Genomic DNA, 22,663 nt, shown 5'->3' with positions numbered 1-22,663 from the left:
CTCAGTTGTTGAGTCCACGCGTGTTCAGTTTAATCACGAAACTCGGGGTAAAACACAGCGTCAGATATGACATGCGGCGTTTCGGAAGTGTACACTGATCCGACTGCTGGAGTCTGCTGAGACGGGACTTAAATTGCTGTTTTTGGTGCCACATGGCTATTGACGCGTGCCGGAATCGGTCGAATTCGACGAGGATGCGTTTCGTACAGCAGGAGACTCGTGGTACGGCAGCAGCGTCCCATGGTTCCACTAAAGCCAAAACTTGACCACCTATACGGCAACACCCACCACCCCCTCCTTTTTTTTTTTCTTTTTCAATATGCTCATTCAAACACTTGAACACATCACTGAGCATTGATTGTCATGAGTCTTTCACAACGCATAAATATGTAGCCTAATTCTCAAAAGTCTCATTTAGGCTCGATATAATCATAACGCAAAGCTCACGGTAGCGTTTCTGGTAGGCTTGTGTGAGTTTTCACGGCGCGTATTGAGTAACCCACCGTTTTCATTTTCTATATATTTTCTAGACATCTTGTGTATATATGTACGCTCCCTGGTCAAAAATAAACGTGGACAAGTTGCTCTAACTTTCTTTATGTTGACCTCGCGTGGTTCCTGCTCTAAGAAAAGCACTCCTTTTGTTAAAGTTAACTGAAAAATTGAGCCAGGACTGAAATGACGGACGCCAAAATTTAATGTAACCAATTGAATCGTGCCGCTCGCGAGTACTGTTGAGGCCTACAGCGTCCCAAAGAAAACAATGAATTGTCTAGATTTAACTTATTAGTTAACGGGAAATAGTTCGGACGCAAGCCCCATTGCAATGCGCAACAACGAACTTAATTGACTCAACAAATTTCTGGCAATAAATTATATTTTCAGGCGTCGGAGATGCGCAGTTTCAGGAGAACTACGGCGGTAAGTAATCTACTTAAAGTGTGGAAACGCGCTGGCTTGATATTTGCTAGATTCGCAATTTCACTAATGTTTTGTACTTTTCTGCTTTGTTTCTGCAAAACACTTGGGTATTTTTATGTGTCTTCATTCTACGACAAAATCGTTAGCGTGTTTAAAAACAAGGACAATATGCATGTCGTCTTTAGGCAACACTGTCTTTCATTTCTCGTAATTGTGAGCACCAAGTTCGGCTAATATACAAATAAAAACGCAGCCTGTTTATTTTTTTAGTCTAAATGTTTATTCGTGAACGTTACGTTAGTTTCTACAGTATAACCCGAATACACATTTGAGCACGCTGGCAAGTACATAATGTATACGGACGTATGACTATGTTTACGGCTTGACAGAACTAAACTTCGTCACTTTTATGACACAGTAAAAGTAAGCTCCTTCTAATCCTTTGTTAGCGGTGCACGTAACACAGGGGCAAAGTATTTTTTTTCTTTAATTTTATGTTTGAATGTCGAGGCAACGTGCAGCCGCTAAACCCTCAGAAAAGCTTGCAACCTTTGGAGCTTATCCAGACAATAATTATCATCTGTTCCATGTGTCTTTCTCTTATTTAACCCTGAATATCTGGTATCTCCATGTCACGCACGGCAAGCGCTTTACCAGCGTAGCATAACAATTTCTTGACAGGTAAGTAGCGAGCGCATTCCATTTAAAGTAAACGCAAGCAAGACAGATGACGATTATTGCTTGACAAGATACGCCGCAAATGGTGTAAGCTTTTCTTAGAGTTTGAGTCTATACTGTAATAATGAATGTGAGTTAACTTGCTCGGAAGGAACGGCGGGCTAGTTGGTTTGACATTCTTGATTGAACGGCAGCGCCCTTAATGAGACATAGACGAACGTTGTCCTGCATGTGTATGTGTGTTTTAATGTTCGTCTAGGTCTCATTAGGTGTGCTGTTGTTCAGTGAAGAGGGATTTACTCTTTCCATTGTAGCTGCGGCCTTTTGTTTGCCACTGTGCATGTTGTTATCATTAACAATATTTCCTTTCTCCTCAAAGCTGCTTACGGCGCCCCAATGTACGGGGAAGGTAAGAAGCCTTTTTTTTTTTTTTTTTTTTTAGATCACGCATCGAAATGTCAGCGCGTAGGAACTTTCGCGTTCTGCATTCACTATATGCGGGCCTGAGAGGAGGAAATTTCAACCTATAGCTAAGCGGCATGCAGAACTCATAGGTCAGCAAATGGCGTTGTGTAAATTAGCTTTTGCGACATAGCTCTCGCTTGAGTGGAATTATAACCTGAAGTACTACTGCAGGTGACGCATTTGCGACGAACTGCGCCACAGTAGCAGCCTTCTACGTAGCTTCCTTTCGCAAGCTGATAGGACGATTATACGACAACTAGTTTCCACCACTGCGAGAACCCGCTTTAAAGCGACCAGTCGCGTGGATCGTATTCTACTGTTGCATTGCTCCCATCCTTGCAACCTCGCAGTAAGTTTATTTCTCTGCTGAGCGTGTAGTCGGCAACTACATTACGCACATTTCTGTGGCCGTGGCCTCCTAAATCTCATGGCGTCGATTCTGCGGCGTGGTAAGTGTGCAGCGCGAGATGGACGCACCAGCTCCTGTCGCGCCGAAAATGCTTTAGAAGCACGTACCCACTGTTTCCTGCACATGGCCACTCGGCACTCTGTCAGCACCGCGTGGTAGCAGGTGTGCCCAAACCACGATCAACCGTGACTCCCGAGATCACACCGGCACACCTAAGGATGCGCCGGTTCTCGGAGGCCATGGCTGAGCCGGTGCGGCAGGCACCGTAATGGGCCGCGTCAGTTATGTTTGCGCGGAAAACTGGCGAAGTAATTTTGACGTCTGATAGAGCACTATCGATGAGAGGTTCTTCAGAGCACCGTCACCAACATCCTGGCTCGGCTTTCGAATCACCTTTTCTGATTGTCTGGGTGGCTTCTTGCAGGCGCAGTGGCTGCGCCTCCTCCTACGGCGGGTAAGTTGACCGTCTATATTTGCACGATACATAGCAATGCGTTACAGCTGATAAATTTCATGCCAAGCTCGCCCTTCGACAGACCGCATGTGAGACAGTTGGCCAATATTGCACGATGTAACAGTACATGTACAGTACGTGCTTCTCTTGAAAATTGTTTCTAAGCATCAATTTCTATTGCAATACTCATTAATATTATGACTAATCAATCTGTAAATAATGGTAATAAATCTACAAAACGTGAATTTGGTAGCCTAGTATACCTCATCCCAGTACTTGCATACGGTCAAGAAACGCAGATAGTACGATATGAACAACATTTGTCATGCTCATAAAGAAATGCTGTTCCCTTACTCATCTAAACGACATGTCGAAAGAAAAAAGAACATTCCCATCTTCAGACCGTTGTTTTTGTTATTCTACGCAAGAAAACATTCGGCAGCGAAAAACTATTTTCGAATTGCACGGATGTCACAGATGTTTAACTGATCTTATATTCTGCTGTCTATCATTACGCTGCTGTTACGTTTACCTATTTAGATTTTAGCACCAGGTTTCACCGGACACACAAATAAAACAGCTATCTATGGACAGCTATTTCACAGACCACATGAAAGCGCATAAGGAAATGTGCTGTGGTGTGTTGTCTGATTGATCGACTTGTATATCTGTTTTAGCCTGTGTGTAGACGTATTTCTTGCATGACTGCACTGATAATGCGTTCCATTTTCTATTCAGCCGACATAGGAGTGGGATCGAGCAGTAAGCGTATATTTTCCATGCATTTGTTGAAGACGCCAGCGATCGGCCTATCGTTTAACATACGACATTATTGAGCTCACTATAAATCTTCCGGCTATTTGGCTCCCCCTCAGACAAGGTTGTTAAGGAGTTTAGAGTGGATGCTAACATATATCCACATTTGTATAACTATCACTGTTCTAATGACACAAACTGGTGAGGAAAGATAACTTGAAAATTGAGTTTCTTTCCTGACAGTTATGTCAGTTCACGTTTCACGACCGCAGTTAACACACTGTCGTCTTCAACTTATCAAGCGAATGTCTTGTAAGCAAGTGTCGCGACGAACGCAATTCCGCGAATGGGTATTACGAATTTTAGTGTCGTTTGTCGGGAGAAACTGTAGGATACGCGGCAGCGGTGTGCATCTGTCTGGTACGACAGCATACACGAACCCCGTTTCCCAGGTTTTTGAGGTCACTGTCGCAAACTGCGCATTTTCGAAGCTGTCACAAGACGTGACCCTGACTCACATCACTTGTGGTAGAGGACTTGACTGACCCAACGACCGATAAGTTCGTTTCAAATCAGGCTAAATACGCCTAAATGGCTGACGCCTTATTGGAGGAACAAAGTCGGGACGTGGTGGGATGTGAAATATCGGCACCATTTTTCTAAACTAAGTTGTAAAGCTACTGTTCACATTGTTTGGTTATTTCAGGGACCGAGAAACAATACCCGTAAGTATGGCTCCGTATATATTGATTTACAAGATAATATTGAAAACGCATTATCGTTCTTCACGACATTATTCGTGAGAGTTGGTACTACATGGCTGCCAAAAGGAACGTGTACGGCAAAAGCGCTACCAGCTGCTTTAGCTCCCAGCAAACACAACCTTACTTCCACTGCCGAATAGGATATATACTGACTATTTCACTGAGTACTCTTAAATTTAATATATTCATTCACTGATCAACAGATGTGAACATCCCAAAGCAAAAAAAAAGGTAAATAATGGGGTTTTACGAGTCAAATCCATTTTCAGATTACGAGGCGCGCCGTAGTGGAGGACTCCGGAAATTTTGACCACCTGAGGTTCTTTAACGTGCACGGGTGTTTTCGCATTTCGCCCCCGTCTAAATACAGCCACCGTGGCCGGGATTCGATCCCGCGACCTCGTGCTGAGCAGCCCAACATCATAGACACTGTGCAACCACGGCGGGACCATCCCAAAGCAAGACAGGATCTATGAGGGAAGGCGTGATGGAAGGCATCAAAGTAAAATAGAGTATCCGACGTTCTTTGGAGTGTACATAGGTATCAGTACACGCACGTCTTCGAATCCAGGCCCCCGCTCCTCCACTGGAATAGGGCCTCAACCTCCGAGGATCATTCCCTCAGTGTCGTATTCAGCTGATTTTATTGACCAGTGTATTGTAGTGTATATGTTAGGGCTATGTAAATAGCGAAATTTTCGAACCGATTGGAATATGAATATCCGAGAAAAACGAACTTCGAATATCGAATTGAATAACGAGTATTTGGAGTTTCAAAACAAAGGGACATATATAATGGATCCGTGGAGTCGGCTTCACACACAAAAAAGGCTTATTTACGTTATTTGATACATTTAACGCCGTTAACAACTAGACGTCAAAGCCACAGAGAAACTTGTAAACGAGAAATAAAGGAAACATGATCTTACCTAGTGCGCCGGCCAGGACAATGACAGTAACGAAGCAAAAGAAAAAGGTGTCACCAATATGTTGATATATACATGCACTCAGCCAAGTGTACTGCTTGTTGGGGAAGATATGGGCAGTCCCGCAGGACCGCGAATTGTTTTCTGGAAACCGAACATGGCAATATTGGCTAGTTAATGAATTGCTTTGCCTAACTCGAGAGAGCCAATTCGCAGGCTGCATAAGCCGAGACAAGCTTCTTTATCGACTGGTAACTTCTGCAGACAATATCTCCTCTTTGCGCTACCTCAGTAACTGGTTTGTCTGCACAAATGCCGCGGTTCTCCTTTAGCAGAGTTATTCGGGATATTCTCCCCTTACATTAGTCTTTATCCATGTACAAACTGCAACAACCGTTACCGTCCCTGATAATATCCGAACGGAAGAGATTCAACAAGCTCGAGTAATAAATTCTTGAATCAAATTCGAATCGAATAGCAAAGCCAATTTAATTCGTATTCAGAATTGCTAACCTCGCACACCTTGTGCGTGTGTGCGTGCGCGTGCGTGCGTGCGTGCGTGTGCGTGTGTTTTCATCCACTTTCTTTTCCATTACCTATCATTCGTTGAATTATGTCTCTTAATTATGTGCTCCTAATTATGCTCTTATGTGCTTGGTTTCATTGTTGGCAACTTATGGTATGATTATTAAATATAGGGCCCCTCGGCTTCCTTTCTTCCCGCCTATTACATAGCGAGGATCTCAAATTCGGCAGCTTTGATGCCTTCAAGTCGTTTATTGAGCATCATTTTATTGAGCAGTTGCCTCCACCCAAAAAAGTTCACGTAGACGTAACGCCCTCATCAGAAAGAATGTCCCACATAGCCGTCAAGGCCGTGAGATTTGGCTCTGGCTGGCTCTCCCAGGGTTAGTTCTAGCAGATAAACACTAATACCCAAGAAAGTGGATGGGAAAACGGCGCAGTGGTAGGTCGATTGTTAAAAGCATCGCATTGCGCAAAGCATTGCGAAGACTTGGGTCCGTATCTCACCTGCGCCCAGCTGTTCTATCGTCCACTTTCATTTCCATTTATTTATCATTTCTTTAATTCAATTACGAACTACTAGTAATATCCTCTCTGCTGTCTACATGTCTAGAAGGGTCCTTTCACCCCCTCACCCCAAGTTGAATAGGGCACAAGCCGTTTCGCTTGGACTTCGGTAGACCAGCACATAACCGTGTCTGTCCGCTCTCCACGAGGCTTACCCCGACGTGTATCGCGACGACGCCTGCCCGTCCTGCGGGCAGACCTCCACTCTAGCGCACATGCTCTGGGAGTGCGGGTCGACATACCCCAAGTTCATCAAGGAGGAGTGTGACTCGCTTCTGCGTAGCCCCACTCTAGAAAAGCAAATCCTGGCTGTCAGTGAGTGAGAGAAGAAACAGGTCCGGCGAGGACGCCAACTCGTCGCGCACCCGGCTAGTCCCAGATCGGCACCGGCAGGTCTAGCCCACCGGCACGCCGGACAGCCAGGATTTGCTTTTCTAGAGTGGGGCTATGCAGAAGCGAGTCACACTCCTCCTTGATGAACTTGGGGTTTGTCGACCCGCACTCCCAGAGCATGTGCGCTAGAGTGGAGGTCTGCCCGCGGGACGGGCAGGCGTCGTCGCGATACACGTCCGGGTACACCTCGTGGAGAACGGACAGACACGGATATGTGCTGGTCTATATATATATATATATATATATATATATATATATATATATATATATGCCCGCTCGCGCAATGGTTGTGTCGGTGCTGTAGCATTTATTTCGTGTGTTCCTGCGTCTCTCTTGTATTTTATTTATTCGTCTACTGCGAGAAAGGATGCATTTGCTGCTTTTCTTTTCTCTCTCTCTCTGTCTCGTGCGAAGAAACGAGACGCTTCAAACATTTCCCACATCTTCTTTCCAGACCTCAGACTACGTGTATGGAGTGGACCACCATTGGCCTGATGTTATTTTTGACTATCATATGCATAGCAGCGGCGGCTGTCTTAATAGTGTCCACGAGTAAGCATTTTTCAATTCGCCCCACGCTTTCCTAGCCATAACGTTTCGTTGGTGTAGTGACGAAAAATGCGCTTGTAAACATTATTATTCTTATATATAGGGCTTGGCAAAGGGGAAGAAACGCTACAAGTGGCGTCAAGAGTTCTTGGGGGACTTCAGTGCGCGAAGGGGGGGGGGGGGGGGGGCAAATAATACAGGAACCACGAGAACAGTTCAATTTTAATTTGAATATTGATTGAACACCGCGTGCGTGACTACGGCTTACTCCCAGTCTTTGTGACTGCACACGTATAGTGCAGCAGAACTCCGCCCGCCTTCTACAAAATTGGATAGGGCTACGGCTTGCCTTTGTGACGAACAGTCGTATTACGCGACCAAGAACGACGCCAGCTCTTCAAGCTATGGCTCGGGCAACGACGACGATTCAAACGGTTAAAAAAATTCACCGACGATTGCGATACTCCCTAAAGCGAATTTTGAGCGTAGCCGTTTAGGTGTTTTGAATTCGCGATATATTGCGGCACAGAATTTGACTGTGAACGACAGGGTCCTCTTGGCGGCGGCGCTGAGCCTCTGCTCGCGGGAAGCTCGTTTAGCAGCAGCGGCAGACGAAACATTTCCACCGTTTGCGTCGCTCATTGCTCAGAAAGCGTGAATACGGAACCGCCTGGCTAGCGCGGAGCTCATTCTCTAGCGGTGGCGGCGCAGGCGAAGCAGCGCATGCGCAGTGGGCGGAAGCCCACGCCAGCGGTGTACGCGCCAAGCGCATGCATGCCTGATCGCCGCCGTGGAGCACATCTCGCGCGGCACTCCGCTTTCCCCTTCATCCTTTCGCCGTATTCTCCGCTTTCCTCCTCACGCTCTCTTCGCTCTCACTGTCTTTCATCCCCCGCTACGCTCTGCGTTCGCTCTTTCGTCCTTCGCTGTGCTCGTTCGCGTGGTTGCGCCGGCGCCGACGTTCAACGCAGGAATGGGCTGCACTCTAAAATGCCAAAAGTCCAGTGCTTCTGCATCGGCGTCTGTGTAAGCGTTTGAGCTCCGTTGCGAAGCCTTCTCCCCGTCTCGTTGACTCGCGCTGCGGTGCGGGAGCTAGCTTACGCGTTCGGACGTGTCGGCCGCGAGCACTGGGCGTCTTCAATTTATCCTCCCGGACTGTCCAGAACTGCCCGAGACTCTGCCTACGCAACGCCCATTGGCTGAAAGCACCGCCTCGGGCAGTCTGGGTGAGTCAGTGAGGGATAAACGAAGAGGCCCACTGACAGCGACGAAATTCCCTCATCGTTCTGGGCGAGAGCGTTCCCCACTACGTCATAGAGAAAGAAATTGTTGAAATTTCTTTCTCTATGCTACCGCTATCGACTGCGACAGCTTTGACCCTCGCATTCGCTCTTTTTCACGAGCATGTTTGTCGAGCTGGCCGCGTTTTGCTTAGCGATTTAATTAGACGTTGTTTTTCGTTCACGGTCGCGTCTTCTCTGCCCGGGCAATCTCCGCTGATTGACCTTGGTCAAGCCCAACACCGCCAACACATCCTTGATATTGACACGCGTACGTGTTTATCTGATTTCCGGTGACCGGTCTTTCACCTTCTAACAAATGTTAATGTTATCGCTCGGCACAAGGTGCGTTTGCATGTAACAGAACATTCTCGACTGTTGTCGCCGATTCTATCTGTTTATGTTGTCGCCAAACCTTGCGTAACTAGATTGCATGCACGACCCGAATAATATTCTACATTCTGGTAGGCACGCGAGCATCAGCGATTACGCTGGAATCTTTGACGAGTCATGCCGACGTACACCTTTACGCACAGTTCAGATTCCGACGATCGTCGCATGTGCTCGTCCCTAATGTTTCGCCGGAGTGTAACTTGTTTATGGGGTACACAGGTTCGTCCATTAAATAGTTTTGTGATTCGCTGTTGCACCGCAGTCAATTCATCACCGTCACTACAACGTGACAGTATAACAAAAGCCTGCTTGCTCCGACCGTGACGCCACCACCGTAGTCTGACGCTTCTCGCAGTCGGCGACATTCCGCGGCACCTATCTTCTTTGAGCCGCGAGTGGTCATGCTCTTTTTGTCTGCTGTTACTTTATCATTTTATAAGCGGGTAGCCACGACGTCACCGAACACCTATGCGACGTCCCGTCGGCGACGAGCCCCGTTGCATAGACTGGACTAACACATGATATACATTGAACAGGACTAGCTGTAAATATAATTGTGACCGCGTGTACCGCCAAGCTCAAAAGAATATAAAACCTTTATTTTCTGTTGTCGGCCGACGAAAATTGAAGGTGGGCTTTTTGTTTATTGTTTGGGAAGTGAATGCATTGCAGTAAGAAAGGACTCGGGGGCGTCTGAATTATGTAGTCGGTGGGGTCTTGCGCCTGATGAACTTCGTGAAGAACCGAGCACGCACGCACGCACGCGCACACGCGCGCGCGCGCGCGCACACACACACAAACACACACACACACACACACACACCTGAGAAAATGAAATTATTAGTCCTGCGTTTTACCACCATCTGTGCTGCAGTCACGGCAATTTATTTCAGGGAAGCATGGCTTGCAGTACATAGCACGACAGGAGCCGGAGTCAATTATGAACACTTGTTTTGTTTGTGTAAAATTAAGCTGAGGTGAGCAAGACTTGTGCGGTTAACGTTGTGGGTACAAAAATAACTAAGCAGTAATACCGCTTTCAACACTCGACAAACAGGGCTCAGTTCTCAGTAGCGTCCTTTGGAACGCTGCAGTCAGGCAGTGGCCAGAACGATGAAGCAAAGACAAATACCGCTGTTTATTTTATATTTATTTTATTATTAGTATTTATGTTTTTACCTATTTATTTTTCGAGAAACTGCCAAGGGAAACACTTTCGGGACAAGCTGACGAGGCATGTTATGCGGACAGCAGCATTTCTTTCTTTCATTTAGTAATGGTCGCTTTACCTATCAAAGAGTTGTCAGAAATACGATCACCCGCCTCTGTAAACCTCATCATTTCGTATTACTGTTACGGTATTGCCCGTAACAACTTCTGTGGGGTGCTTTCTTTCGCCGGGAGGGAGAACATGGGTAGCTGCGGCTCGTTGGGGTAGTCTGCGTGACACCTATGCATTAAACGGCATAGCACTAAACTTTCACAAAACAGTAGCACAACCACGCGACTGCAAAATCGCGCACACTGATCGCGCGCGCCGAGGTAGAACACTGCAGGCAAGCCATGCCACAGCCACAAAAATATAAAAAGAAAGACGTATGCCAGAGCCGGCGGTTCGTCGCCTGCTGGCCTACTGCTGACGGACTGCGAAAAGTGACATGCGTGACGTTACCAGCTAGGAAAGAAAGCAGCCTTTCAGATATATCTAGATAGGGTTGGTCAAGCTCCAGGCTACTTCGCCAGCGCTACCCGTGGGACTCGTAAGCCCCTCGGCAACAAGCCTCATAAGCTCCACGAGGGCCCACCTCCCTTTATCGGCAGATTTGGTCACGTGTGCTGTGGCCTAGAAACATTTCTAAAGTCATGCCGCTGGCCTGTTCAGTTAAAGCTACCAACTTTCTTCCTAGCACGAGGGAAAATACTGGGACGTGCTTGCCAACATTTTCACGGTTACTCAATAGGGAGCTTTCTAAAGCTCCCTATTAAAAGCGTCCCCGAGCTCTTTGGGTACCTAAAACTCCGCTCCCCGTTTGCGATAGCGTTGCCCGAGTTTGGGTCCCCTATTTTCAAATCTCCTTAATGACGGTAGCGATTGGTTGTCCCTGGTATAAAACAGCATTCGCATACAGTTTTATACTCAGCGGTGTATAGTGGTGACGCGAAAAGAAAACTACGCAACACGCCGGCCCGGCTCCCTCTTGCCCCTCCCAACATGTCCCCCAACCCTTTTTCTCTTATGTTTCAGCTGCGGACGACTACTCGACTACATCAACAGATGAAGGCAATGAGACGACCGGGATTGAGCTCAAAATACCCACGATGGCCCGGGACGTGTTCACGACGCCACCTTAGGCAGTCCACTCCAAGTTAGGCGGCACAGTGTGCCTTTGCGCAGCAACACCCACGAGCATCGACACACTGCTTTATTTCTTTCCTTTTTTTCTTTCTTCTTAAGTTCTGATTTCACTTGAAATGTTGCACCATGTCCTTGTATTTTCTTTGCCGTGCAGCAGGTCTTGGTTTCTTGTAACCTATAGTTGCAAGGCCCACGAGAGTCAAGACATTTCCGAGCTGGTTTCGCTCGCTTTATTTCCTGCTCGCGCTGATACGAGTGGGACGAATTTGGCGTCCTATCTATGGAGCCCAGTTATTCGCTGCATAACTCGCTAACCACGCTTTGTTAAAGTGTGTTATGGCATTATATGTAAAGCATACTGCGAGTGGCGAGGGTTCTGCCGCGAATTCGGCACGTATATTTGCAGTCTAACCGGAATGAGGCAGTGGTGCACCTGTGACGTGCAAAGCTTGATGAACGCAATAAACTGACCAAATGTGTCTGACGTTTCGCACAAACATTCAATGGCCCCGTTGCTTTTAGAACTAAGCTTTTTTTGCCTGTATACCCTCCCGGATTGAGCGTGGCGGCGGCTTTCGCTTGCCTCGGCTCGCTCGCTCGCTTTTGCTTTGCTTTGCTTTGCTTGCTTGTTTCAGAACTTCCAAAATAATTTAATATAGTAGCTTTTACACAGCCAATTTCGTTTCCCAGGACGTACGTGACTGTCGTGAAGTTATGACGCAGGCGGTAATCACGTGAGAGCAGGACATCGCAACGTTCTGGCACTCAATGCGGTGAGGCGGGATGAAGTTGGCTGCTGGAGTTGGAGTTCGGGCATTCGCTCCGACTCGCTTGGTCGCCTTTTACGCTGTTTGTGAGACCTGATGTAGCAGCATAGCAGACGACGGAGCAAGCTGGAGCGACTGTCAAAACGTCGCAATGTCCTGCTCCCACATGATTGATGTCCACGTCATGACGTCACGACACAGTCACCTAATTGGAAATAAACTGGCTGTAGAGGAGCTCTTAAATTATTTAGGGCGCTCTGAAGCCTACCATTATATTTTCGCGGCAGAGGGTAAATGCGACGTCGACAAGCATGCCTCGTTTGGAGTCTCTTCAATAAAAGAAACGCTACTACTAGACATAGCAACGTCTGTGTAGAAACTAATTAGATAAACGTAAATTTAAGGCATGGTACGGCACGTTTCTTGTTATTTTTGGAAAATAAACACCGTGTAAATTTTTTTCAGTGGACATCTGGCCCAGGGCACGAATACGCAAAGCCCGCAGCGTCATTGTAATACAGAAAACATAGTGCAGTAAGGACAAAGGACAAGTCAAGACTGGAAAAGTGCTGAATTTCAACTAAGGTTGCGGATCCTGGATATACAGGGTATCCCAGCTAACTTTAGCCAGAGTTAAAGAATATGCGAATGCCCCGTAGCTGGACAGAGCCAAGGTAACGTTGTTTGCCGACCCCTGGAGATACTCAAATTATTTGTTTTTTCATTCCGCCTAATTAGATAATTCGTCGTAATTAAGTAATCATCTCAAATATTATAGGTAGATTAAAAGTGTCAATGAGAAAATTGTAGAGGGACATGAAAAATTCCCGATACAGCTTTCTGTTTCCCAATACATGCTACATAAAAGTGTTTTTCCGAGAGTGACAGAAGCCCGCAAATGCACGCAAAATCTGATGGTTTTAAATGCGCACGCATTTCTACTCTTACCCAACGGGAAAACCGTCCCTCCATCCGTCCTAAAAGAATCGCTTCCAACGTAGCGCCCGCAGCAGCGAGCGAATTCACCTTCGTGCTGGCTCTCGCTTCAACGCCAACGAAGCGGCGAGAACACATCGCTCACGGATCTCTGAGCACATGCCACACACTGCTGCTTTCGCAGCTCGTTTTCAAGATACGGGCCGCGCCAGACATAGCCGTCTCCAGCGCACGGTTGATCACGGTTCAGTGTACCTAATGAATGTTGCATATATATCCTTCATTTGCTACATCTCCCTGCTCATTTCATCCCACGTCCGCATCCACTGCGGCCCGGGATATCTATAATACCAGTGAACGTTGCTTCCAATCGTCTCTTCAACCTAGTCTCGTGCAGGTCTCGCTTAACAGTGCGGTGTCGCAACCGCACTTCGTTTCACGGTTCTTTCGCGGTCGTTCTCGGAAGTATACGATACACGCCAGCATACTACCACTAAACGCCATGTCAGTACTACGAAATGCACACGCATCATTCAGATAAATCCCAGAGAAGATTCTGCGTGGTTTTTTTTTTTTTTTTTTTCGTTCCGACGTCCCGATTGCCAATTCGGCTCATTTAGAATCGGAACATTTACTTTCCTGAACGCATCGATTTTGGCCTTTTTCTATACACATGTGTCGTTTCCCGGTCTGTTTATTTCGCTTTTATTTTTTGCCACGAACCTGTATTTGCAGCGCGTATACACTCTTGTGAAAAGTAATATCGTCACTTTAATATGGCTTTGGTCCGGAGTGAGTTTATGGCGCGAAATATAGCTGCGCGCGCACTCTTTCGATGCAGTGCGAGCAGAGCCGGGATTTTGAAACATTCTATGCCTATTCCATTGATTTTCACGTTTCGTGCGTGGTCAGAGCCGCACTTCGGCCGCGTTATCAAGGGGCTTTTTCTTATCAATGCGATCAGTCGGCCTTAAGAGACGGCTAATAAGTGTGGAGTAGAAATGGGAGGAAAGAATAGCTGCGAAGCCGCGAAACCTGCTGTGGGTGCTCCTTCCATACCATTGTCAAGATGATGCGCTGGCTCTTCGGGTTTGCGACAGGCAAAGCAGTTCCTTTCAGTCTGCTTATTTGAAGGCTCTGCTTTAGGATGTGGGTGGGAGCGCAGTCACGTGGTATTTTTCATGGAGTTTCTTTACCAGTCGGAAAAAAATTTTACGCAATAAGTACGTCACTGAAAACACTGCAGTTAGAAGTCATTTGGGTGTGCTCACAAATGCCTCATTCACACGTTGATAATTACGCCAATTCAGCTCAAGTTAGATAATTATAATGGCCCAATTAAATCTCAGTAACGAAATAGTTACTGGCGGCTACTGAAATTTACTGCAAACAATATGCACTAGGTTTTCTTCGAGTAATGCAATTGCTCTTTAAGTCTTGGTGCATGATAGTTGACAGACCCTGTATAATTCACTCAGTACCCAAATAAGGCAAAGCCGGATTCATTCGAAATCAGAAAAAGCAGTCATGCACAGCAGCGCTTATACTCGGGCTCACAGAAAAAAGAAAGATGCTGCACTTTCTCCGGTAAGGCAGAGCAGTTTAGCGATAGGGAAGTATAACAATTTCACGAAGCAAGATTACACCACCGAGAGAACCAGATTCTTGGTGGAGAGAGAGGACTCAAGCTGTGAAAATTAACTGTCTCCTACTACGAGGTCTTGTATATGTATACTCACATAATGCCGTTACATCAGTGAACAATTCTTGCAGGTCACACGAAGTTTTTTCACGTGCAACTGTTATTAAAAGTCTCATATATATGGTTCGGAAAGCCCCCCGCCCCTAAAAAATTTTAAGATTTCCGTCTGTTTCAGAAGCTGCATTATCGACACTGTAACTAAGTCCAAAAATTTATTTCCGTTTGCATATAACGTCAGTGAAGGCCGAAGTGTTGACAATATGCACTAAAATAAAGTCAAAATGTTTACAACCATACAATGTTCTCCACACTGGGGAAAATCGTGCTATACAAAACACCTTCGCCATTTTATTAGGTTCCAGTGAACATTGTACAGCAAGTACATGTTATAGGAAAGGACAAGTGGATGCAAGCAGGTAAGTTAACACAGGGCAGTGAACACTGAAGGACAAAGGGCTGGTGATGAAACAGTCTGATCAAGACAACACCACAGGCATGTGTGGTGGTGGTGTCCGATAAATGTCCAATCTTGCTGAAGGGAGGCTCAGGATCTGCTTTACTTGGCTGTGTAGTGGTACGCAGCTTTACCGCTATGAATAATGACAGCTTTTAAAAAATAAACTTGGTGCCATGCCAGCACTAGTTTTCGTAGGAAAAGCCCATAACCATGACCCTTACAAGCTGACGTAAATGTTTTATTGCCTTTAATTCACACTGGATGATTTTTGCAATGGCATGCAGATGCTTCGCATTAGCCATGATGAATGGCTTGATAAACAAGGAAGGTGTGGATAAGAAAATATACAAACAGAGACCCCTTGGATCAGAAAACAAGTTGACAAAGCAAGGGCCATAGACGAATACATGAGTGGACGCCTTTCAAACAAGGTGAACGCCCAGAGTCAAAGTTGGAAGGGTTTCCGAAAAGATCCGCGGCCATCACTGCGGAACCATCAACGAGCTTTCTGGAGGGATTCACCAACTAAACGAGGCCAGCCAACAATAATGTCATTGAAGAAGTGAGAATGCATCCAACGAAAATGATGCCAACAACCGGATGAAATGAGTGAAGTCGCATGCGCGTACAACAAATAGACAAGCAACAACATACATGCAGCGACACACACACGCATGCTCATACAAACACATACGCGCGCGCAACTTCGCAATGCGAACCAGCATCAGCGTACCGTTACGAGAGCACAGATTGTGAATTAATGTGCATCAATCCCCAGATTGACTGAGCAGTGTACCACAGATGAGCCAGCATGTTACGTGGAATTGTTTTGGTCCGATCGTCAAACAGTCGCGTACTCTCAATGCGAGTCTTTATCTAACGGCCATGATGCAGTTACCGGGCGGAAAGAACTCTCGCAGGGATGTCGTGGTCGGTGTTGGCGTCATGAATCCGCAGATGTACAGCGTCGTCGAGGCAGCACGGAGCACGCAGAGATGGACTTTTCCTGCAGCTCAAAATCATCGAGCGTAGTAATGTGATGAACTCTCGCGAGAGCAGGGCTTGCCGCACTAAGGTGAGCACCATATCTCATCGCCTACTACGCAGGCTGGACAGATCTTGACGGGCTGCGGATGTCAAGACAAGGATTGCCGACTGAAATTACAAAAAGCGTGTCATTGGCTATCAGAACACAGTCGCAGTACGGGCCGGAAGGAGCCTTAAGCGCAGTCGACGTACTGCAGAGCGGGTCGTGCAGGTTTCTCCATTCGCCAGGAAGCCAGTAGCTGTGTGGCTGGAGGAGAAGTGTACGAACGGTGGAACGGCACGTGTTGAACGCCACGAGTCTGGCACACAGCAGGGTGCAGGGAAAATCCGCCGCACGTGACTGATGGCCAAGGCTGTGGAACTGAAACGACAAGGAGGCACCGTGTTAAGCACTCATCGGCCCAATACCACAGTAAAGGCCAGAAGAACACGGATAAACTTACGCGCAGTCGACGTACTGCAAGGTGGGTCGTGCAGATTTCTTCATTCGCCAGGAAACCAGTAGCTGTTTGGCTGGAGGAGAAGTGCACAGACGGTGGGACGACAGGCACTGAACGTCGTGCGTCTGGGACACGATTGGGTGCGGGGACGTTGCTGGGATGGGCCAGAAGAGGAGGCCTAGGGTGCGTACCTGAAACTAAAAAGAAAGACCAACTCTACAAATTGGAAATATAACCAGAAAGTAGGTACTCACCATGACAAGCGTCATCGCACGAGCCGTGGTAGATTACCTTGGTAAACATGGTCCGCGTGTCGAGCGACAAAAACACAGCGTGGCACAAAGAATAGAAAAAAAAGTGGCTATGTACTCTGGCCGTAACGCACTTCGCTGCGGAGCGAAGGCAACATCCGTGCTTCAGCGTAGCCAGATGAACTGGAAGTAATACGCCGCTGGTTAGCCTGACGCTAATTCCGGATGCCACGGACTTCAGTGATTCGACATATCGCGCCCTTTCGCGCGCGTGGACGCGAAATTGTGACCGGGAAGCGATAGCACTCGGAACGGGCAGATGGCCGTGTCGCAAACGAGAGAGTGGACCCCTGCCAGCTGTGGCCTGCGCAGTGTCAGCTACCTGCCTGCCTAGTGTTAGCTAAGCGTGAAGCTACAATGGCCCCACCCCGTCCTCTCAGATTCCGTCACGGCGACGACCCGATGTGGCTGCGGCCGTCCAAGGGAGCTCGTGCCTAATTAAGCACTACAGTTAGCGGCACATAACTTGCCAATGTTGTCAATCAGTTTTGATGAAGTTAATGGCCGCGCCGCCCTCGCAAGCTAAACACTCCCACCGCGACGATTAGATGCCGAAGCGACGCTGCAGCGACAGTTGCTGCGCTGTCCCTCAGGGCAGTGCCACGGTCACTTGGTTGCACGAACTGCACCTACGATTGGAAAGATAAAAAAGACAACTCATGGCAAGCACGGGCGCTTTGAAACCTGGCGTATTTGCACGTAAATAATGCAACCACGAAAACAACGCTATGGCGACTTCCAGTTTCAGAAAAGGAAGAATAAGGAAATATCTTAGTGCGAGAACGAAAAACGCATGCATCGCTAGGCTTTATTCGTCGTCACTGTCAAATGCGGTCTGAAAACGAAATAAAACTACGGTTTCGCTTTCAAAAAGGGAATGCTACAAATGCAGTGTCATTCGTTCTTTTCTCGTGGATTTAAATAGGGGTTTTAATGATCTCCACATCGGGTTTATTTCCAAGAGTAGGTGTAAGCAGGAAAATGTTCGCTCACACCCGCAAACACACAAACGCCCTCGCACGCACGCGCACACACACACACACGTACTCTCTCTCCCTCGAACGAACGCACACTTTCTTCCTCACACGCACGCACACACTCTCCATCGCACGCACAGATATCAATTGCGCACACAAACATGCACACTTGTCCGCAGGCATACATGCTGAAATACGAACATAAACGGTCGCACACGTGCACATTCACACGCCGCCATGCATGCACCGCAAGCACGCAAATATGCATTAACCCGCGCGCACATGCTCATGCACGCCCAGACGCAGGCATGCACACACGACGCTAACGCTCACACACGCACTCGCGCGCATCCATATGCAAATACGGAGCCACATGCACATTCTCTCTCCCTGGCGCGCGCGCGCACACGCACACACACACGCACACACACGCACGCACACACGCACGTTCTCTCCCGCTCGCACACATACACGGTCTGCCCCTCGCACACAAACGCACTCTCCGTCGTGCGCACGCACACACGTATACACACACACACACACACACATACACATCCATGCGCACAAAACACGCACATTTGTTCGCACTCGTGCATGCTGAAACTCGAAAACACACGTTCACACGCACCCACGCATGCACCGCAAGCAAGCGCACACGCGCACGCCGCGAACGATCACACACGCATACTCGCACTCGCGCGCATGCATATGCAAATACGGAGGCACTAGCGCGCGCGCGCGCGCGCACACGCACACACACACACACACACACACACACGTCCTCTCCTCCTCGGACACAAACGCAATCTCTCACACGCACGTACTCTCTATCCGTCGTACACGCGCGCGCACACACGCACGGACGGACATCCATCCATGCGCGCAAAACAAGCACACATTTGTTCGCACTCGTGCATGCTGAAACTCAAACACGCGCCCACGCATGCACACACGCAGGCATGCACACACGCAGGCATGCACACACGCAGGCATGCACACACGCAGGCAGGCACACACGCAGGCAGGCACACACGCAGGCAGGCACACACGCAGGCAGGCACACACGCCGCGAACGCTCACACACGCATACACGCACTCGCGCGTATGCAAATGCAAATACCGAGGCACACGCCCGCACACACATACACAGAGCGCACACGCGCATACAACCATATACCCAGGCTCTCTCAATTAAGGCATGCACACGCATAACCACTCTATACCATCTCGGCTGCCTCTCAAAAACCTGCGCTTGCTAACAGACTTCATAACACTCCCTCTACCATTGCCATCTCAATGCCAACTGTAATTAATCGCTTTGTGTTTTAAGTTTGGCGCTTAATCAAGTTAATGTGCCCTCTGCCGGGAGGGTGCAAAACGATTTCCTCCTGTCGTGGGACTACACCGCCCGTGTCTTGCTTTAACTCACCACCAATGCTCCGACTAAGTGACAAAATGCAGTCAGCTGAAACTTAGACCCTCGGCCGATATTCTGAAATATAACTTTGAAAAATAATATTCCCATTGAGTTACACTTGTGGGTTGCTGTGAAGTTCCAAAGGAGAATGTCCAGAATTCCTGGACATACCACTGCGGTGCAAGACAGCACTGTCTAACGTTAGCCGCTGGGCTCGAGTAGCACTGCGCACGTGCTAAGAAAATAAAATAAGAGGAGCTGGGTGTCTCATCGCTTCGCTGTCCAGTTCCCGCCTTTTGCGCTCGCTTCCCGCCGCCATGGCCGCGCTGCATGACTACGTGGTTTTAATACGAGGGGCGCTCACTCCGCCGTCACTCTCGCTTGCTTGCCTGGAAGCCGTGGCAACGTCATTTTAAAGCCACAATGGGGATGAAGCGCGGCCATAGCGGCACGAAGCGAATGCAGGAGGTGGGAACCGGTCAAGGAAGGGATGAGCAGATTGAATTGCTCATCCCTTCGACTCCATGCGCCCGACTCTTTGCCGCGCGTTCGCAGTGGACACCAAACTCGAGCCGTTAGGGCTCCGGCAGTAAGCTGTAGACAAAGCCGCCCACCTCTGTACAGAACAGCATCAAAGACGATATAATCTTGCCACGAATCCGAAGACTTCGCGAGGCTCGTTAAGAGGCGAGAAATATCGGGGGAAAGAAAAACTTATATTTGTGGAAATACGCTCGTTACGTACTAAGGGCTAAACATGGCAAGAGGCCGTCATGCAGGCACAACACCAACAAAGAAAAAAGAAAAGAAATAAGAACAGCCGCGGCACCGTAAGATGTGGCGTTACAGTTAACCTTAGCTGAAGTGTCACAAAAGAAAAAGAAATCATGGTGCAGAACAGTCTTAAGGCTACGGTATTCGGTTGCCAGAATTCTGACGATAGACAACCGCACGTTTTATCGTATCTTACACCCTGAATTCTTACGGTTTTTCTTTTTTTTAGACAGCTTGGATAACTTGCGCTGCAACATACAGTATACACAAGCGCGTGCGCACGCACGCATGCACACAGTGGCTCACCTCACAAGGTAGTTGAAACACGTGCCGACGACAGTTGCCTCGTTGTCCCTCGGTTAAATGGCAGGGCGAGTTCGTTCTCGAATGAGTAAAGGCAAGGCGCGAAAGACTAGGACTCAAGAAGGACACAAACGACAGGACCGACGCCTCCTGTCGTTTGTGTCCTTCAGTCCTGGTCTTTTGCGCCGTGCCTTTACTCGTTCAAGCATGAACCAACTAGCCCCAGAAAGAGTTTTACTTGAGTTCGTTCGTGGGAACACGCGCACAAAAGAAAAGACCGCGACAGGCGAGACTTCAAACTTGTCGGCAGCAATGGCGTCGTTGGCGTCAGGCGTGACAGCTCGCGCGCGAGAAAGGGTGCAATGGCCGCCGCGCGTCGCATACGTATTCCGGGAGCTCCAATGGCTCGTGCGAGAATTCCCGAGCAAAAGAGAGTCCCGTAACCGCAATTGCAGAAGTGCAGTCCGTAAGTGGTGCAGCCGCGACTTAAAGCTTCGGAGCACGCCATACAGCAAAAGCCAGAGCCGGAACCCATGGCTGTTTCAGGGTCGGCGATGTGGTCGACAATCGCTGCCATAGCATATACGGTACGATGCAGAGGTTCAGATGACACGGGCGGCTGCGGCGTGAAACGCAAAATTTAAGCGCAACTCTCAACTGTTGGCGCATGCGCTGCTGTGCCCAGGCGTCTTTCCTTCGTGCGCCGTACGTCATCGCCCGTCGCCACTGGACCGCAATAGCTGTTATCGCCGAGATCAACAACTTGGTGCAACCGTTCCTCTGTAAGAACAAAAAAAAAAAAGGAACGAAAGAACCCACGAGTAACCTGAAAGAAAATGATCGTTGCCATAATCTGGCCTTCCATAATCCGCCGGTTTCGGAATATTCCAATAGCGTCCACTTTGTTCAACTGCGGCTGCGTGCCGCACCGAAGATTACGGGTACCGCCATAGAGAAAGGATTGTACCGCCCGCATCGTCTATCGACGGGGCACACGAACGCAACCGCCGCTCCGGACACATCACGCCACCGTCGTGTTTGCGACGCGCTATATCACTAACTGCGTGTACTTGCAGTCCACGGGCGCATACTGCGTAACATGTCGGAACCCCTTTCGAGGTTCATTATAGATTTCATTTTCATTCGCGCCGTCTTGTTACGGACTGCTATAGCAACAACGATTCGCCGTTCATATGACGTGACTCCGCGTTCCAGTTGTTTCGATTTCATATCGCGCGCGCTTATATCGTGCCCCCGACGTCGTGGATACATGTATGCTAGCAGCGCGCTAAATCGCGGTTAACGGTTAGAAAAGTAAGACAAAGGGCTGTTCTTTGCAACGCTGGCGCGAATGAGGCCGACCGTCGAGGCAAAGGCGCATGTCTCGACGACAATGACTATACGACGTTGCGAGAAACATTTAGCGGCCACGATACGGCTGTTTCATAACGGCGCTTTCTACGCCTGTTTTAAGAGCGTGCTTTGCGGGGCGGTCAGCTCGCTGTGCTTTAGCTAGCCGTTTACCCTCAGCATACGTACTATCAGCGTCAAATGAAGCTTGAACAGTGGAGCGCGTGGCCCAAGCGTAAGTCAGGGCCGGATTAAGAAAAATGGGGGCACTGGGCTAATGCGCATGCAGGCCCCCTTTCCCTATACTGACCCCCCCCCCCCCTCCTGTCGCCTGCTACGCTACTGAAAATATGCCATGTTTCATTTTAATTCCACCAAACTAAAAAGACCGAAGTGTGATAAACGGGATTACTATTATTGTTATTATAAGGAAAACAACAAAACTTGCTTAAAACGCGTGCTATTGTAAACACCAACACATATGTTCACTTTGTGATCAATCTGCATTCTGTTTTCAGCAAAAGCTAGGCTTTAAGGAAATATTTAGTGCACTCAAAACGAACAAGAACGTTGTAGGAGTTGAGGATGACGTCGGGATGAAAACTTGGGAGGTTTTATTTACATTATTTACAGTGAGAGTCAATTAACAGTCGTAGAGTCATTACGGGCCGGCAGCAACTCGGACGCTGCGGCCCGTGGCAAGAAGCTCGAAAGAGATGAATCAAGGAATGCGCTCCTGCTGCTCC

At 48.2% G+C, this 22,663-nt stretch overlaps 1 protein-coding gene and 2 long non-coding RNA genes across 3 annotated transcripts; 2 read left to right on the top strand and 1 right to left on the bottom strand.

Annotated features, from left to right (window-relative positions):
• Positions 1-883: 883 nt before the first annotated feature.
• Positions 884-2,928, top strand: LOC129384785 (uncharacterized). The gene is made up of 3 exons (XR_008612425.1): positions 884-921; positions 1,979-2,008; positions 2,898-2,928. It is a non-coding gene; the product is annotated as an uncharacterized lncRNA (long non-coding RNA).
• A 1,460-nt stretch (positions 2,929-4,388) lies between these two features.
• LOC129384784 (uncharacterized) lies at positions 4,389-12,024 on the top strand. Its single transcript, XR_008612424.2, has 3 exons — positions 4,389-4,408; positions 7,313-7,410; positions 11,326-12,024. It is a non-coding gene; the product is annotated as an uncharacterized lncRNA (long non-coding RNA).
• Positions 12,025-15,040: 3,016 nt separating this feature from the next.
• LOC129384783 (uncharacterized) lies at positions 15,041-20,718 on the bottom strand. Its single transcript, XM_055070376.2, has 5 exons — positions 20,571-20,718; positions 17,040-17,725; positions 16,789-16,982; positions 16,538-16,706; positions 15,041-16,453 (listed from the first exon to the last, which is right to left on the bottom strand). Exons 2-5 carry the CDS (start codon positions 17,052-17,054, stop codon positions 16,388-16,390), a joined length of 444 nt encoding a protein of 147 aa, XP_054926351.1. The 5' UTR covers positions 17,055-17,725; positions 20,571-20,718; the 3' UTR covers positions 15,041-16,387.
• Between the last annotated feature and the right edge of the window lie 1,945 nt (positions 20,719-22,663).

Source organism: Dermacentor andersoni, chromosome 5, assembly GCF_023375885.2.
Source record: "Dermacentor andersoni chromosome 5, qqDerAnde1_hic_scaffold, whole genome shotgun sequence".
Lineage (NCBI taxonomy): Eukaryota > Metazoa > Arthropoda > Arachnida > Ixodida > Ixodidae > Dermacentor > Dermacentor andersoni.
This window is presented reverse-complemented; position numbering and strand designations above follow the sequence as displayed.